Here is a 17,956-nt window from a genome sequence, read left to right as displayed (position 1 = left end):
GCGGCGCGCCCCCTTATGAATTCTCTCCTCACATTACCAATAGAGTTTCAGAAACGGAACCTGTAACAAACGTGCCAGATTTTACAGAGACAATGAACTGAAAGTGTTATTTCAATAATTATTCTGACCTTGACAGAGTCCAGTAAACTTTTGGGGAAGAATCTTCTCAAGCCAACGTCTTTCCTGTAGAAAGGATTAATACATGTTTGGTTAACTCCTGCAGCACTCACAAGACACTCCATAATTTTAGTCTTGCTGCAGCCCACATTGTCTGTATCACAGCAAAATATACTTTGCTTTTATCTTGTGCTCTGTAATATTAATACAAAAATAATATATATATTATATTATATACATTGTAACTCCTGAATGTGTCTAAGACTTTTTCACAGCACTGTGTATACACACACACACACACACACACACACACACACACACACACCACCTATCTAGAATAAAGTATACCTGGAATGAGACGCACTCGCATGCTACAGTAAAGGACGCACTCGCTACAGTAAGGGACACACTCGCATTGCAAAGGACCATATGGACAGCTGGAAATACAAAATCAAAATGCATGGCTGAAATCGTGGTGCACACAGGAAGGCTTCACCTTTCTTGAACATTGGAGCACTTTCTACAACAAGGACTATATATACAGGTGGGACGGACTGCACTTAAACAGAAAGGGAACCAATCTACTCAGAGAAAGGATCCTTCAGGCGGTCCAGAAGCATTTAAACTAGAAAGGAAGGGGGGAGAAAACAAAAAAACAGAAGGGAGACCACATCAAAACAAGGGCAACAACTCAGGTAAGACCACTATTAAATGTATTTATCTTAATGCTAGAAGTCTCAGAAACAAAATGTTAGAACTTGAAGCTACTGCACTAACAAGTAACTACGATGTGATAGGTGTTACAGAAACTTGGTTGTCTGAGAGTGATGGAGACGAATATAATATTAGTGGGTACACACTGTATAGGAAAGACAGGCAGGACAGAAGAGGCGGAGGGGTAGCGCTATACATAAGAAATAGCCTTGAAGCCCAGGTGTTAAATCAGGACAAAGAAAACAATGCAGAATCACTATGGGTCAGAATAATGGACACAAATTCAAAGGGCATAATAATAGGAGCATGCTATAGACCGCCAAATTCAGACGCTGAGCAAAATAATCTGTTGTACAATGACATTCGAAATGCGTGTAGAAAAGGAGAAGCCATACTAATGGGGGATTTCAACTTCCCCCATATAAAATGGGAAAACCCAATGGGGGGCACGACGGACGAAATTGCAATGGTGGAAATGACAAATGACTGCTTCCTAACGCAATTTGTCAAGGCACCGACTAGAGGGGAGGCATGCCTTGACTTAGTCTTTTCAAATAATGAAGACAGAATAACTAAAACAGAGGTCAGAGAGCCATTGGCAAACTCAGACCACAACATGGTCTCATTTGAAATAGTTTTTAAAACCCCAAAAGTAATGACTAAAGCTAAGGTTTACAATTTTAGAAAAGCAAACTACGAAGGTATGAAACAGAGACTAATAGAAGTAGATTGGAGTAAAATAGAGAAAACATCCACAGAAAAAGGGTGGCTGTTTTTTAAAAATGTAGTACTAGAGGCACAAAACAATTACATCCCAAAAGTAGACAAATCTAAATCTAAAACAAAATGGCCAAAATGGTTTAATAGATCAATTAAAAAAAATATTCAGCGAAAAAAGGCACTTTACAGAGCGTTTAAAAAGGGACCAAAAACAAAGCACACAGAAAGAGTACTTGGAACTGCAAACACAAGTCAAAAAGGAAGTTAGACAGGCCAAGAGAGAGATAGAAATCAATACTGCTAAGGGGGCTAAAACCAATTCCTAAATGTTTTTCCAATATTATAACAGCAAGAGAACATTCAAAGAGGAGGTTAAATGTCTAAGACACACAAATGGCAAAATCATAGATGAAGAAAAAAAAATAGCAAATATATTAAATGATTACTTTTCACAGGTTTTTACAAAGGAGGACACGGACAACATGCCCCACATGTCGACCTGTTCCTATCCAATTTTAAATAACTTTAGCATAACAGAGGCAGAAGTGTTAAAGGGACTAGGAGCTCTTAAAATAAACAAATCCCCTGGGCCAGATGAGATCCTCCCAATAGTACTCAAAGAAATGAAAGAAGTTATTTACAAACCGCTAACCAAGATCATGCAACAGTCTCTTGACACAGGGTTTGTACCGACAGACTGGAAAATAGCAAACGTAATACCGATCCACAAAAAGGGAGACAAAACCGAACCAGGTAACTACAGACCAGTAAGCCTGACTTCTATTATATGTAAACTTATGGAAACTATAATAAGATCCAAAATGGAAAATTACCTATATGGTAACAATATCCTGGGAGACAGCCAGCATGGTTTTAGGAAAGGGAGATCATGTCTAACTAACCTACTTGACTTTTTTGAGGATGCAACATTGAAAATGGATAACTGCAAAGCATATGACATGGTCTATTTAGATTTCCAGAAAGCTTTTGACAAAGTCCCGCATAAAAGATTAATTCTCAAACTGAACGCAGTAGGGATTCAAGGAAATGCATGCACATGGATTAGGGAGTGGTTAACAGGTAGAAAACAGAAAGTACTGATTAGAGGAGAAACCTCGAAATGGAGTGAGGTAACCAGTGGTGTACCACAGGGATCAGTATTAGGTCCTCTGCTATTCCTAATCTACATTAATGATTTAGACTCTGGTACAGTAAGCAAACTCGTTAAATTTGCAGACGACACAAAAATAGGAGGAGTGGCAGACACTGTTGAAGCAGCAAAGGTCATTCAAAATTGGGCAGACACATGGCAAATGAAATTTAATAGAGAAAAGTGTAAAGTATTGCATGCGGGCAATAAAAATGTGCATTATAAATATCATATGGGAGATAGTGAAATTGAAGAAGGGAACTATGAAAAAGACCTAGGAGTTTATGTTGACTCAGAAATGTCTTCATCTAGACAATGTGGGGAAGCTATAAAAAAGGCTAACAAGATGCTCGGATATATTGTGAGAAGTGTTGAATTTAAATCAAGGGAAGTAATGTTAAAACTCTACAATGCATTAGTAAGACCTCACCTAGAATATTGTGTTCAGTTCTGGTCACCTCGTTACAAAAAGGATATTGCTGCTCTAGAAAGAGTGCAAAGAAGAGCAACCAGAATTATCCCGGGTTTAAAAGGCATGTCGTATAAAGACAGGCTAAAAGAATTGAATCTATTCAGTCTTGAACAAAGAAGACTACGCGGCGATCTGATTCAAACATTCAAAATCCTAAAAAGGTATAGACAATGTCAACCCGGGGGACTTCTTTGACTTGAAAAAAGAAAAAAGGACCAGGGGTCATAAATGGAGATTAGATAAAGGGGCATTCAGAACAGAAAATAGGAGGCACTTTTTTACACAGAGAATTGTGAGGGTCTGGAACCAATTCCCCAGTAACGTTGTTGAAGCTGACACCCTGGGATCCTTCAAGAAGCTGCTTGATGAGATTCTGGGATCAATAAGCTACTAACAACCAAACGAGCAAGATGGGCTGAATGGCCTCCTCTCGTTTGTAAACTTTCTTATGTTCTTATGTTCTTATGCTACAGTAAGGGACGCACTCACATGCTACAGTAAGGTACGCACTTGCATGCTACAGTAAGGGACGCACTCGCATGCTACAGTAAGGGACGCTCTCGCATGCTACAGTAAGGGACACACTCGCATGCTACAGTAAGGGACGCTCTCGCATGCTACAGTAAGGGGCGCTCTCGCATGCTACAGTAAGGGGCGCTCTCGCATGCTACAGTAAGGGGCGCTCTCGCATGCTACAGTAAGGGGCGCTCTCGCATGCTACAGTAAGGGGCGCACTCGCATGCCACAGTAAGCGACACTTGTCAAATCAAACCACTGCAAAAAGTCAAAATAGGCAAATTAGTGATGGTCTAATTTAATTGATGACTTTAATAGGCCACACATGCAATTAATTTAACATAGTAAGAGAAAATGAACACATAGTCACACATGGTAAAATGCATGAGACTTTTTAGAAGTTGTTTAAGATGCCTAATTAAAGCACAAAGTGGTTTAACATGTTTCACACGATGCCTATTGTTTCTATATCACTGATTACTGACCAGAAATTGAAATTGTCACACCCTGAGGTTTTCATGCAGGTAGGCATATAAAGGATATAGATGACACATCTCTTGAGCACATCCAAACTTCACACCCCGTTATAATCTGGTCCAGAGTCAGGACTACATTCATCCATGGGCCATGTGAACTGGTTGACCTGGAAATCACATTAGCATTTGCAAAGCCTGTCCTGGCTGCTATTGTGTGTGTGTGTGTGCTTTGAGCAGGTTCCGCAGCACAGCTCTGGTATGCAGCCAGTCAGAGAAGTGGACAGGGAATGTATATTCATTAGCTGTGCAATTCTGTCTCACACGATAAAGTACCGCCACAGTATTTGATATACAGTAAAAACAAGGGTCCATAATAAAATGATCCAGAGTTGTTTTGCTTTTGACAGTTTACATTTTCCTGTCCCACAGATACATCCTTACTGTATACAACAGAAAGGGCTAGCTTGCTGTATACAACAGAAAGGGCTAGCTTACTGTATACAACAGAAAGGGCTAGCTTACTGTATACAACAGAAAGGGCTAGCTTACTGTATACAACAGAAAGGGATAGCTTACTGTATACAACAGAATGGGCTAGCTTATTGTAGCTGCCACTTAGCTGACTACCATTGTAGTTTCTGCCATCAGGGATTTTCCAATAACAGTGCTGCCCAGCAGTCAAGTGCTGGAATAGCGGAATTTAAAATTTGGTAATCAGGATTTTAAAACAGGACATTGCAAGTCAGACCACCAGCTGCCTTTTCTTGCAGGAAAAAGGAACCAGGGGAAACCCTTGTCTTCAGAGAAAGGGTGCATTTGTCTGGCTTTATACCAACTGAATTATCAGTAAACAGCAAAGCAACACAAGTTTTGCCTCCAACAACTTGGCAGCATTGTTCATCACGTGACCTGTTCATCACGTGACGGCTTCCGAGATGTCACGTGTGACCCAAAAACCCTTCCTCCCTTGCACAAAATGCGAGCACCTTTGAGTGAAAGGTGTATGCGGCAGAAATGCATGGCTCTTTGATAGAACCAGCTTCATTTCCTCACTGATGATGGAGATGACAATGCAAAGATGGGAGCCCGGCTAAAAAGGTTTAAGATTTTCTGCAGGTATCAGGCTTTTAAAGACTGTCACCCACACCTGTGATGTGCAGAAATGGATAAAGGATCTTGTAGTGGCTTTGATAGATCCACTGAGAGTAGAGTCTGACCCAAGACTGTCACCCCTGCTGGAAGCAGGACGATCTTTGGGATACAAATTGAACATTTGTGAAACTGCAACAATGTTAAAATATTGTAATAACTGTACCGTGTTTTAAAGAATATAAAGCCAGCAGAAATACTATTGCAGCAAATTATGAGCAGGAGACAGGATTCGAACTAAGAAACAAGATTATTAAAAGAACACCTGTGGAAAGTACTTGCCTCCCTTATCTGAGAGCCGCTGGCGCAGAGGCCTATATAACTTTGAGAGGAAAAGGCAGAAACGAGGATCTCATTTAATTAGCTTGAGAATGTGTTCACAGTCAAGTTTCTTATTAGAAAAAGGCAAGCTTGATTTGGAAGCAGTCTTTAAGCTAACTACACAGATATTCTAAACTTATTGAAACAGAATATAAGTGTTTTACTTGTTTTAAGGTTTTGCTGTAATGGAGAACAGAAGTATTATAACAGGGAAACTGTTAAGTCTAAAAATGAGATAATTCAGTGCAAGCTGTGGCCTAATTAGAAACCATTGGTAAACCTGTGAAGCTACACGCTTTTACAGTAGACTTACAGTGAAAGGCCTCTCTGCTTTTGCCTGCATGAGCGGGGCAACCTTGGACATGAGCAGATGGGGAATTTTGGCGTCAAAAGCGGGGTTTACTAGTTAGACGCTGTCTCCAATACAAGGTTCTTTTGCTGTGTATAATCTTGTATGTTAACCAACAGAAGGTACTTTACAGTACAAGAAAACAAAGTTAATTGTCTTATTCTCATTGCCTCATTATGTTATCTGTAAAATTAATGAGAGCTTAGATGCTTGAAATTAAGATGTGAACTTCTTCTTATCTGTAGAGATACCGGTCCAAGTAGTCTCTTAAATCTAGCAAAGGCATGACTTCATGCAATCAATCAATCTTTATTTTATATAGCACCTTCCATAGTGGACCACCATCACAAAGCACAATGGATTTGGGAAAGTGTTTACAGTAGAGTTTCTTATTAATTAAAGTAGCTCCGGTTAGAAAGTGTGTCTCTTCGAGTCTTTATCTATAAATTGTCCAAGGTCTGCTGGAGAAGGGATTTTTAGGTAGAGAGAAGCAAAGTCTGTTGAACACACACTTGTAAATGAAAAGAAACAAGTTTATTAAAACACACTGAAAAGTATGTTTTTACTGTTAAGGAGGAGATACATTTAGACCAAGGCTGGAATAATTAAACAGAGCTGGTGTTTTATATTAAAAACATCTCATTCACTCTCTCTCTCTCTCAATAAGTAGTGAGAACTTTATGGTACCAGAAATAATGTTATCAGTTCGAAAATTACCTCACATCTTTTAGAGATTAGAAAGGTAGAAAACACAAGATCATATCCAATTAATTTTAAAGGAGTTGCCGGGACTTTTAAAATATCTCATTCACTTAAAGATAAGAGCTGCCCAAAACGGACCAAATGTTTAGATTTAATTAAGTCTTCTGACGCATGAAGCAGAGGTAAAGTTCTATAAAAGTCGAAGCAAGACCCCAGTCGAGTATCATTCAGCTTGCTAACTCAAGCTGTTTGGACCATTCTCTGAAGAGCTCTGAAAAGCTGGTTGCTGTTTGGTTGTATTCAGAAGCCTCTGCCTTCGAAGACAGCTCTTGTCTACTTACATTCTAAACAAAACTTTGGGAGGTAAACATAATCTTGAATTAAAATCTCACTTATATTGAAGCATGGCTATATGGCTAGGAAATACATTTTAGCTTTAGAGTGTGACATATTATGCTTTAGGATTTTTAGCGGTGGGCGTTTATTAGTGTTTTGCATGTCTAGCCCAAGGGCAAAATATGTTATAACTAGGAGTTTTAATTGATTACAGATTAATCGATTAATCATGCATGTGGGTGTTGGTCAATTAAAAAAAAAAAAAAAATTGGTTGATTAATCTAATTTACCCAAAAAAGACTGCAACTTGCAAGTTTTGCTCTTCGGTGCTTTCTTTTCATGACAGTACTACAAGTTATCTTATTATCTTATATATTATCTGAGTCACAAGTAAGTTGATTTCTTTTATACAACGTATTATATGAGTTTCAATCTGTACCATGGCAATACATTTACAGCTATAGCGTAAGTCTAAGTCTTAATTATGGAATATTCAGCTAACTAAATTAAACTAAAATAAAATAAAATAGCTTGTACAAAGGTACTGGACCTCCCAGATTGCCTATTAGCTGGGATCCGACGTGGGATCTACTCGATCAATTTTTAAGCATTTCATAAACCAAAGGAGTACTGGTAATGCTCTGAATCGTTGAAACTTCAAATTGAATGGGTCAGTGTGATTATTTTTCATTAAAAGTTGTCTATAGGCATCACACTGTAATCCAGCACACGAAATATTCACTTTAGGGATTGAACCATCTATATATCTCCGTTACCTCCCTTGGGTTCTCTGATCAAAAACCACAGTAGTGATCAAAGTGACAGAGGGTTAGGGGGTAAAGGCACACCTGATACACTTCCAGACTTAGCAAGCAACTTCTATATTGGGAAGGTTGAATAGAAGTTAATTACATGAGCCTGGAGTCTATTAACCCTTTGCGGTCCTATGTCGGACCTGGTCCGACATTGCAATTATTCCTATCCGGTCCAATGTCGGACCCTTTCCGACATAATCAAAAAAACGCAAAAAACGGGTTTCTAATCGTTTTTTCTCCGGAAAAAGCCGAGAAAACCATTCAATGGCCGAGTGGGAGCGACAGGAGCAGAGACAAGCCGAAAAAAAAAAAAAAAGGGCGTATCTCATGAATAGTCATACTTGCCCCTGGCATCAGATAGGGGCGGCCATAAGGAAACAAGCTGGCTGATACTGCATCAGCGCTCAGAGAATATCACGGACATTTGCAGAGCTTTTTTGAGATGTTATAGTAATAAAATAATGACTTGGATCGCATTACTGAGGAGTCTGGTGATAAAACGAGTGATAAGGAGATGACTGATCGGTATGTACGACTATTATTATTATTATTATTATTTATTTATTAGCATATGTGAAAGCGATAGCGAACGAAAGGGTGGGGCGGGGCTGGAGATGCCTAGTGAGTGCTTTGTTGATATGCAGGGCCTTTTAAACCCGTTTGACTGTGGAAAAAAAATACTTTTAAACAGCGTGTCTAAAATTAACTGTGCGTGTGAAAATAAATTGGACCTGACGCGTCACGCACTTCATAAATGGACTGCAAAGGGTTAAAGTCTGAATGGCCCAATCTATTTGGTGAATTTGCAGAATTAGTCAATTATAATAATCTGTTGATGAAACGCTGTATATCCTGTAATTGCCTTCTGCCCCTGTATGAAAAGCACTGTATGGAATGTACATGGAATTGTAAGGAGTGATTTAAATACTACCAAATGAGCCACAACTGGGGCCCCAATATTGGTACCTGCAGACCATAAAGACGGTATAACAATAAGTATACTGTGGGTATACTGTACAGCTTTAGAAACTGTGCACAGAGTTGCTGAAATCCTTTCTGTTGTGCAGGCCCACTCCCTACCACTACGGGTCCCTGTGGGGCACTGCAAGAATCTCTGAGGGTAAGCACTGAAACAGTGGCTGAGAAACAGAAGGCTTTATATAAAAATACAAATAAACCTGAAACAAAATATTTCATAAGCCATCTGACGGATATGAATGAGCAAAAGTCTCCTTTAAGGTCTAACCTTAAAGCCACCGCGATCATAGATCTTCATGATGCTTCTGTCGATTCTCCCATGCACCAGAGACCCTGCAGTTTACCTAAATCAGTCACGACTGCTGGAGCCATTACAACTAACTCAAAATGAACAGGGTCGACACAAGGACCTTTATCAGGGCTGCTGTTTAGGAGATGACAATAGCAAGTAGCTTAGAGGCAGCAATAATATGAATTATTTATCAACCCCTGTATTAATGCAACAGCCAGTGGTGTCAGCCAGTTAATAAAGACTGAATGAATGAATCCAACAATACAGCACAGGCCATAAGAAAGCACTGCAAGTTTTCTACTATAGTCTACAAGGGCACATAAAAAGAGTCAATGAACACATTAGAGATACAGTTATCTGTAGCTACTCACTGTCCAGACATACAGCACTGAGCAAATGTATATGAGCAATGGGCTCTATGACAACACCACAAATCAACCGTTACAACATCTGACTGTGCAACAAGTATCTTTAAAAAAAAAAGTTTATTTTTTGCTTGCGTCTCTTTTCTGTGATTTATTGCAGCAGTCCCGCTGAGATAGGGAGATTGAATGCAAGCTTCACCAAAAAGACCTAGGTGACTTACTCTAATAGTTCGTAGTTCGATTTCTTATCCAGAGCATTCCCCCTCATCTCCCTGAAGAACCTCCTGCAAAAAAGCAGCGACAAACAAAATATGAATATTTAAAACAACAAAACAAACAGTAAAATAAACCTTGAGTTAATGCTTTGTGATAGTTCCCAGAGTGTTCTAAAAGAGTGTGAAGCTTTACCTGATTTCAAGGCAGCCCAACTTCAAAGCTACTTCCTGGTCTACTTGATCTGCTATTTCCAACATGTAATCATTTTTGACCTGAAAAACATCACAAGCGTAGTTAAAGGAGCATCTTTAATGAGTAGCAGCTTCTTCTTGAGTACAGGCTGTATCTATGAAGGGTTTGGTAAGCAAAACAATCCATGTACTGCATGCACTAACCACAAAGCTAAATTCAGCCAGACACCGAATTAAAGTGTTAATCTCTGAGGATTCAAGAAGCAAAATCAATGAAAATCGCACTTTATTCAAACTCAAACAGCATGTGCACATTTTAATTAACCTTGATTTAACCCCCCCAAAAACACACACAAAATACAGATAAGTGGTAAGTTAAAGTTAATTTGGCTGTCCGTACAGTTGATTATAGAAGCTACAGGCTTATTTAGTCTTGCTGGGATAGAAATTTGTCTTGAAAAAGCACTCTTGGAAAAGCTGGCCACCCGCCTGGACAGCAGTAGAAATTCGACTGTGGAAGGAAAAATAAATAGGCTGCCCTGTTGGAGAGGGTACTGGTGCCACGAACAGTACATCATATTGAAATAGGCTGCCCTGTTGGAGAGGGTACTGGTGCCATGAACAGTACATCCTATTGAAATAGGCTGCCCTGTGGAGAGGGTACTGGTGCCATGAACAGTACATCATATTGAAATTCAGGGTGCAGTTAGGCCAGGCTTTTTAACATTTTAACCAACAGTCCTCTTCACCTCTATTGCATTATCATGCATGGTCACCCCTCCCCATTACAGGCACATAACTTTAAAAATGACAGCTGAGTTATGGTATAATAAACATAGGGTACCAATAGTTTTGTCTGCGACTGTACATCTTACTGGGAAGTAGGATTATTTACACTGCCCATTTCATGATTTGCTACTACCAGTAATTTACAACTTTGATGAAAAATATCAATAAATAAGACAATACATTATAAACAAGCTCAGTGTCATCTAGTGTCCCAGTTAAGTACTAAAGATTCAAAAGAAAGTGACAGGCTTTCTCGGGCACCTCATAACTGAGACATCATAATTAATTAATGAGACTAGCAACAATTTATACAATGCAGTAAATCATAAGGATGACTGCAGGAAGATTTCACAGAACCCGCTACCAGCAGTATTTAGCAATTGTGTCTCGTTCCTGAGGGTTAAGTGAGGTCCTGCCCTGACTGCACAGGCAGTCTCTGAACCGCTCTATAACTCCTCAGAGCATGGGCAGCACAGTCTGAACCCCTCTATCACTCAGAGCATGGGCAGCACAGTCTGAACCCCTCTATCACTCAGAGTGTGGGCAGCACAGTCTGAACCCCTCTATCACTCAGAGTGTGGGCAGCACAGTCTGAACCCCTCTATCACTCAGAGCGTGGGCAGCACCGTCTGAACCCCTCTATCACTCCTCAGAGTGTGGGCAGCACCGTCTGAACCCCTCTCTCACTCCTCAGAGTGTGGGCAGCACAGTCTGAACCCCTCTATCACTCCTCAGAGTGTGGGCAGCACAGTCTGAACCCCTCTATCACTCCTCAGAGTGTGGGCAGCACAGTCTGAACCCCTCTATCACTCAGTGTGGGCAGCACAGTCTGAACCCCTCTCTCACTCCTCAGAGTGTGGGCAGCACAGTCTGAACCCCTCTATCACTCAGAGTGTCGGCAGCACAGTCTGAACCTCTCTCACGCCTCAGAGCGTGGGCAGCACAGTCTGAACCCCTCTATCACTCAGAGCATGGGCAGCACAGTCTGAACCCCTCTATCACTCAGAGTGTGGGCAGCACAGTCTGAACCCCTCTATCACTCAGAGTGTGGGCAGCACAGTCTGAACCCCTCTATCACTCAGAGTGTGGGCAGCACAGTCTGAACCCCTCTATCACTCCTCAGAGTGTGGGCAGCACCGTCTGAACCCCTCTATCACTCCTCAGAGTGTGGGCAGCACCGTCTGAACCCCTCTATCACTCCTCAGAGTGTGGGCAGCACCGTCTAAACCTCTCTCACTCCTCAGAGTGTGGGCAGCACAGTCTGAACCCCTCTATCACTCCTCAGAGTGTGGGCAGCACAGTCTGAACCCCTCTATCACTCCTCAGAGTGTGGGCAGCACAGTCTGAACCCCTCTATCACTCAGTGTGGGCAGCACAGTCTGAACCCCTCTCTCACTCCTCAGAGTGTGGGCAGCACAGTCTGAACCCCTCTATCACTCAGAGTGTCGGCAGCACAGTCTGAACCTCTCTCACGCCTCAGAGCGTGGGCAGCACAGTCTGAACCCCTCTATCACTCAGTGTGGGCAGCACAGTCTGAACCCCTCTATCACTCAGTGTGGGCAGCACAGTCTGAACCCCTCTATCACTCAGAGCGTGGGCAGCACAGTCTGAGCCCCTCTATCACTCCTCAGAGTGTGGGCAGCACAGTCTGAACCGCTCTATCACTCAGAGCGTGGGCAGCACAATCTGAACCCCTCTATCAGTCCTCAGTGTGAGGGCAGCACAGTGCCAGCCATGCCAGGGGATTGAGGTGGTACAGGAGCTCCACATCTCATATCCGCTATCCTCCACCCCCCTGGCATGACTGCCAATTAGCTTCTTTTTGTGCCAAGTGCTATAGAAATTGTTTAATAAGACAGGAACTGATCTTAACCACCCAGCTGTTTTTCCCGTGATACCCACATGGAGCGCAAGTGAGTCCAAATGTGTCACTCCCGTGAGAATAGCGTGCAGGGGGTTATATTTGCATCTGCAAAGTTTAACACGTCTTCAGTTAATAAATAAGTTGACAATTGAGTAAAGTTGTCTGCAGTTTTGTTTTTCACTGGCAGATGGCAGACAGACCGGGTCATCTGTATATACACAGCTGAGAGTGAAAAACGGATCCCTGTGTCTATCTAAAGAGAATGAAATGCAGGTATTTATTTATTTGTTACAGGTTGTAAGGAAACCTTGTCAGGATTGGTACTGGTCAAAAAAACCTATTTATTTATTGCACAGAATTTATATAACAGCACTATACACCCATGCCTGAAACTGGGGAAGATACTGTATATGACCTGATTGAAAATTTGCGACGCAAGTTTTCTGATGTGTATGTGCTAGATAAAGACGTTAGCATTGATGAGGGTTTGAAGTGTGTCACACAGAACATCATTTCTAAAAAGTGATATGTCTGCACAAGTATACTGTTATTATAATGCTACAATTGGAAACACATTGTTGTTATTTTGTTATAGCTGTAGTGCTCTAGTATTGTACGTCATGTAAAAATGCTAAAAGGCTATCAGCCTAATCGTGACCCCATTCTCTCAAACAGCTTATAGTACAGTGTTTGTCAATCCAGGATTTCCAAGTATAGTTGATGATTATACAAATCTAAACACAATTTTAGTTTTCAGTTTTTGTAAAAGAATAATAAACAACAGGTCTAATCGAGATAGAGGCCCACGCAGGAAAAAAAAACACAAACTTTATAAAAAAGAAAAAAAAAAGTTTTACAAGGTGATCCCCCCCCAAAAAAAGAAAAAACCCTGTTTGCTGACTATAGTCCCAGCAATGTGCTCATGAGACACCAAGCTTTCACGCACAGATCACACTGTGGTAAGATTTCCATTACAGATGCTAGTGCAGGTATCTGTGTCTTTAAGGTCAATCTTGTCACAACAAAGCCAAGCTAAAAAACAGTGCAAACATTTCATTTCATGAGTTCAGCTGTTTAAATTCAAAGTTTAAATACAAAGCGCAGGTACAGCACAAACTCAAGGCAATATTACCCATAGCCTTTTACTACTGAAAAATGACATTTGGTAATAGACCCCCAGCTGTTTAAATGAGTATTTAGTATACTGGAACCTATTTTTATAAGCCTGCAGCCATTTATACATCATTCACTGATTCCATCTGCCTTTAAATCTCCTGTCACTTGGTGACATGCCTTTCCAAAGAAGCATTGACAGATGTGCAGAGCATGTACAACATGGGGTGTTCAGACCTGGCTTTACGACTCGGGTCACCTGGATGAATATCACTATTCAGGAACACACAAGTATAAAGTAAGAAATGGCTTTTATGTTTTTATCAAACAGAAGATTCTGATGTTCTCGACTATTGTTACAACATTGTTGCATCTACAGTACATCTGCATGTGTGATACTGTATGCCTCCTCGGTGGAAGACAACTCCAGCGGCAAACACTGCAGTTATAATATTTACATCTCATTCACTGTAAACAAAACCCCAAAAATACAATATAATGTAATGTCACAGAGAGCATACAGCCAGGCTCTACATGCCTCCAGATTGCAATGCACTTAGCAAGTAAGAAATGGACAAGGGGTTTTCAATATATTAAAAAAATGAAGTGTAACATACAAACATGCACTTAGGCAGACAAACTCTTTCCACCACCACTTTACCACACACTTAGTGACAAACGTCCTTACAACAACTGGACAAGTGGTTCTCTGGGCACATGCAACACTCTAGTGTGTGACGTGCGTGTGGCTACACAGACCTAAACCTGCCTGCACTACACTGCAGCCACCGGGACAGGCACACTCCAGGGGATAATAAACCGACTGTGGAACAGCAACGCTGGCGCTATTCGTATCTTGTTTGAATCCTTCAACTATATACCGTTCTGTGCTTCTTGACAAACTGCTGTGTTTAGCTTTTTGTACATGGGTGACTGGTATTCTCTGGGCTACATTATTATGGTAATTGGTTTGTACAATTTGTTTTATAACTTACCAAAAACGTAGCCTACAGTATTTCTGGCTGCCTATTTTTCTTAATTGTTCTAGATCTGATTAGAACCATGAAAATCATGACCTTCAAATACTTAGAATACAGTTGCTGTGGCAATACCCATATGTTTTGCAATAATGTTTAATATTTTATACAGGCTAGATCAGTCTCAAGCCAATCTAATTTAGCTGTGGTCACTACCATAACTTCTTAAGTTACATTTTGAATTAGTTAAATATAATCTTCAAATTGTTTACCCGCTGTCACGGTTTCAAACATATTTTTAAACTATGCAAGGATGATCTCTCCCAGTGCTCTTCATGGCATATGGAGAGAATGCTCTTGCACTATGTGTTTGACCTTACCTGCTGGTAGAAGTAGTTCAGCGTTGGCTTGTCTTCAGTGAATTGATTTAAAAACCCTTTTGGTAAATAACGAATCCGCAGCTCATACCTGAGAAGACAAGATCAAGTTGTTAATAACGAGACACCCCTGCTGAGATGAAAAAAACAGAGCATCTCGAATACTGATCAGACAGCTTTAGTTACTCTACTTTTAAAAACAATTTTTATCAGAGCAAACTGTGCCTTGTTGGCAAAAAATGCAATACAAATTCAAAAAAGACAACCGACTACACAACTAAGAACATAAAAACATAGAAAAGGTTACAAACGAGAGGAGGCCATTCAGCCCATCATGCTCGTTTGGTTGTTAGTAGCTTATTGATCCCAGAATCTCATCAAGCAGCTTCTTGAAGGATCCCAGGGTGTCAACAACATTACTGGAGAGTTTGTTCCAGACCCTAACAATTCTCTATGTAAAAAAGTGCCTCCTATTTTCTGTTCTGAATGCCCCTTTATCTAATCTCCATTTGTGACCCCTGGTCCTTGTTTCTTTTTTCAGGTCAAAGAAGTCCCCCGGGTTGACATTGTCTATACCTTTTAGGATTTTGAATGTTTGAATCAGATCACCACGTAGTCGTCTTTGTTTTTGTAACGAGGTGACCAGAACTGAACACAATATTCTAGACGAGGTCTTACTAATGCATTGTAAAGTTTTAACATTACTTCCCTTCATTTAAATTCAACACTTTTCACTATTATCCAAGCATTTTGTTGGCTTTTTTTATAGCTTCCCCACATTGCCTAGATGAAGACATTTCTGAGTCAACATAAACTCCTAGGTCTTTTTCATAGATTCCTTCTTCAATTCCAGTATGTCCCATATGATGTTTATAATGCACATTTTTATTGCCTGTGTGCAGTACCTTACACTTTTCTCTCTTAAATGTCATTTGCCATGTGTCTGCCCAGTTCTGAATGCTGTCTAGATCATTTTGAATGACCTTTGCTGCTGCAACGGTGTTTGCCACGCCTCCTATTTTTGTGTCGTCTGTAAATTTAACAAGTTTGTATGTATGTAGTCAATTAAATGTAAAGTGCAGTAAAGTTGAACTGTTTATAATGTGCCATTAATGTTTAGGGCAGCTCCCGTACTTTGTTGTATTTTGTTTTTGCCACTACACCCCTGCCAGTAACCTTTTAAACTCACTGGAAACAGCAGCCCTTTATGCATATTTAAGGTTTGGCATAACCCTTAACTCACACTGCATCCAAATACACAAGACTGTGCAATCCAACCTGCACCCACACTGCATCCAAATACACAAGACTGCGCAATCCAACCTGCACCCACACTGCATCCAAATACACAAGACTGCGCAATCGAACCTGCACCCACACTGCATCCAAATACTGTTCAGCCAGAGGGGTGCACAGGAGATCTGTATCCAGTCAGGTGCATCAGACAGATTTATTGGCACGCTAAAATTAACTTGCTTCTAACTCATGGTGATGGGTTTGGAGTGGTAAAAATATCTGACAGCTGCATATAGACGTGCACATTTAAAATACAATTCTGGGTTTGAAGTTTTGAATGGCAAAGTGTGACAAAGAAACCTATTTGGTAAAAACATGCTACCAGTACATATCTGATGCACCAGCTTACAGTGATGAGTAGAATTTATTCTTTGGAGCTTTCTGTCAGCTAACATAACATTTTACATTAAAATGTGAGGACCCGGAAATAGCTATTTGACTGCTATACAACACACAGCATGTACAATACCTGTTATTATCAGAGGACTACTGTATACTATGCAGTCCTGTGATGAGCAGCCCCTAGGAAACATGATCATAAATCAGGACCCTGGGGAGCCCATGGTGACAAACTGTGTTTGTTGCAGTCTATCTATCTATCTATCTATCTATCTTGGGACTCTGACAGCTCATTTTAAGTTTTTCAGCTACAGTATTGTAAGCTGTAGAAAGGGGTGTTAAGGTCATGACACCTTGAGTGAAGTCATTTCATGAAAAACAAGAGAAATGATGACTGATTACTAGATGGAACCTGATCTTCAGTCCACAGTTTTAGACAGGCACACAGTTCAGAAAGTTTAGGTTTAAACAAATACTGAAGTTCCTTTTTTGTGTTCCTGGTACAATGTTAAACATTTTTTACAGACAATGGGGAAACAATTTCAGAGATAATGAAACCTTTGATCATGAAAGCAGTCCTGTTGCTGCATGTACACTGTAATAATGTTAATTTTAAGTAACTGTCAGTCATACTATATGCATCTTGAATATTTTGTAATTTATTTATATATATATATATATATATATATATATATATATACACACACAGTGCCTTGCAAAAGTAATCAGACCCCTGACCAATTCTCTCATATTACTGAATTACAAATGGTACATTGAAATTTCGTTCTGTTTGATATTTTATTTTAAAACACTGAAACTCAAAATCAATTATTGTAAGGTGACATTGGTTTTATGTTGGGGAAATATTTTTAAGAAAAATAAAAAACTGAAATATCTTGCTTGCATAAGTATTCAACCCCCACACATTAATATTTGGTAGAGCCATCTTTCGCTGCAATAACAGCTTTACGTCTTTTGGGGTAAGTATGTACCAGCTTTGCACACAGTGTCGGAGTGATTTCAGCCCATTCTTCTTGGCAAATTTGCTCCAGGTTGTTCAGGTTGGTTGGACGACGCTTGTGGATCGCAATTTTCAAATAGTGCCACAGATTCTCAATAGAATTGAGATCAGGACTTTGACTGGGCCACTGTAGGACATTCACCTTTTTGTTCTTGAGCCACTCCAATGTTGCTTTGGCCTTGTGCTTGGGATCATTGTCCTGCTGAAAGGTGAATTTCCTCCCAAGCTTCAGTTTTTTAGCGGACTGAAGCAGGTTCTCTTGCAGTATTTCCCTGTATTTTGCTCCATCCATTCTTCCTTC

General features: G+C 40.3%; 1 protein-coding gene across 10 annotated transcripts in view; it reads right to left on the bottom strand.

Moving 5' to 3' along the window:
* Positions 1-17,956, bottom strand: part of LOC117400717 (focal adhesion kinase 1-like) — a 164,041-nt gene that overhangs the window by 73,404 nt on the left and 72,681 nt on the right. For all 10 annotated transcript variants that reach the window (XM_059021267.1, XM_059021264.1, XM_059021265.1 and 7 more), the window contains 4 exons: positions 15,003-15,090; positions 9,881-9,960; positions 9,694-9,756; positions 129-183 (listed from right to left, as the gene is read on the bottom strand). In XM_059021267.1, coding sequence (XP_058877250.1) covers positions 129-183; positions 9,694-9,756; positions 9,881-9,960; positions 15,003-15,090 — 286 coding nt within the window. The remainder of the gene's footprint in view (positions 1-128; positions 184-9,693; positions 9,757-9,880; positions 9,961-15,002; positions 15,091-17,956) is intronic.

The sequence above is a fragment of the Acipenser ruthenus genome, chromosome 4 (assembly GCF_902713425.1).
Source record: "Acipenser ruthenus chromosome 4, fAciRut3.2 maternal haplotype, whole genome shotgun sequence".
Lineage (NCBI taxonomy): Eukaryota > Metazoa > Chordata > Actinopteri > Acipenseriformes > Acipenseridae > Acipenser > Acipenser ruthenus.
The sequence above is the reverse complement of the archived record's forward strand: the minus strand, read 5'-3'. Positions and strand labels throughout refer to the sequence as shown.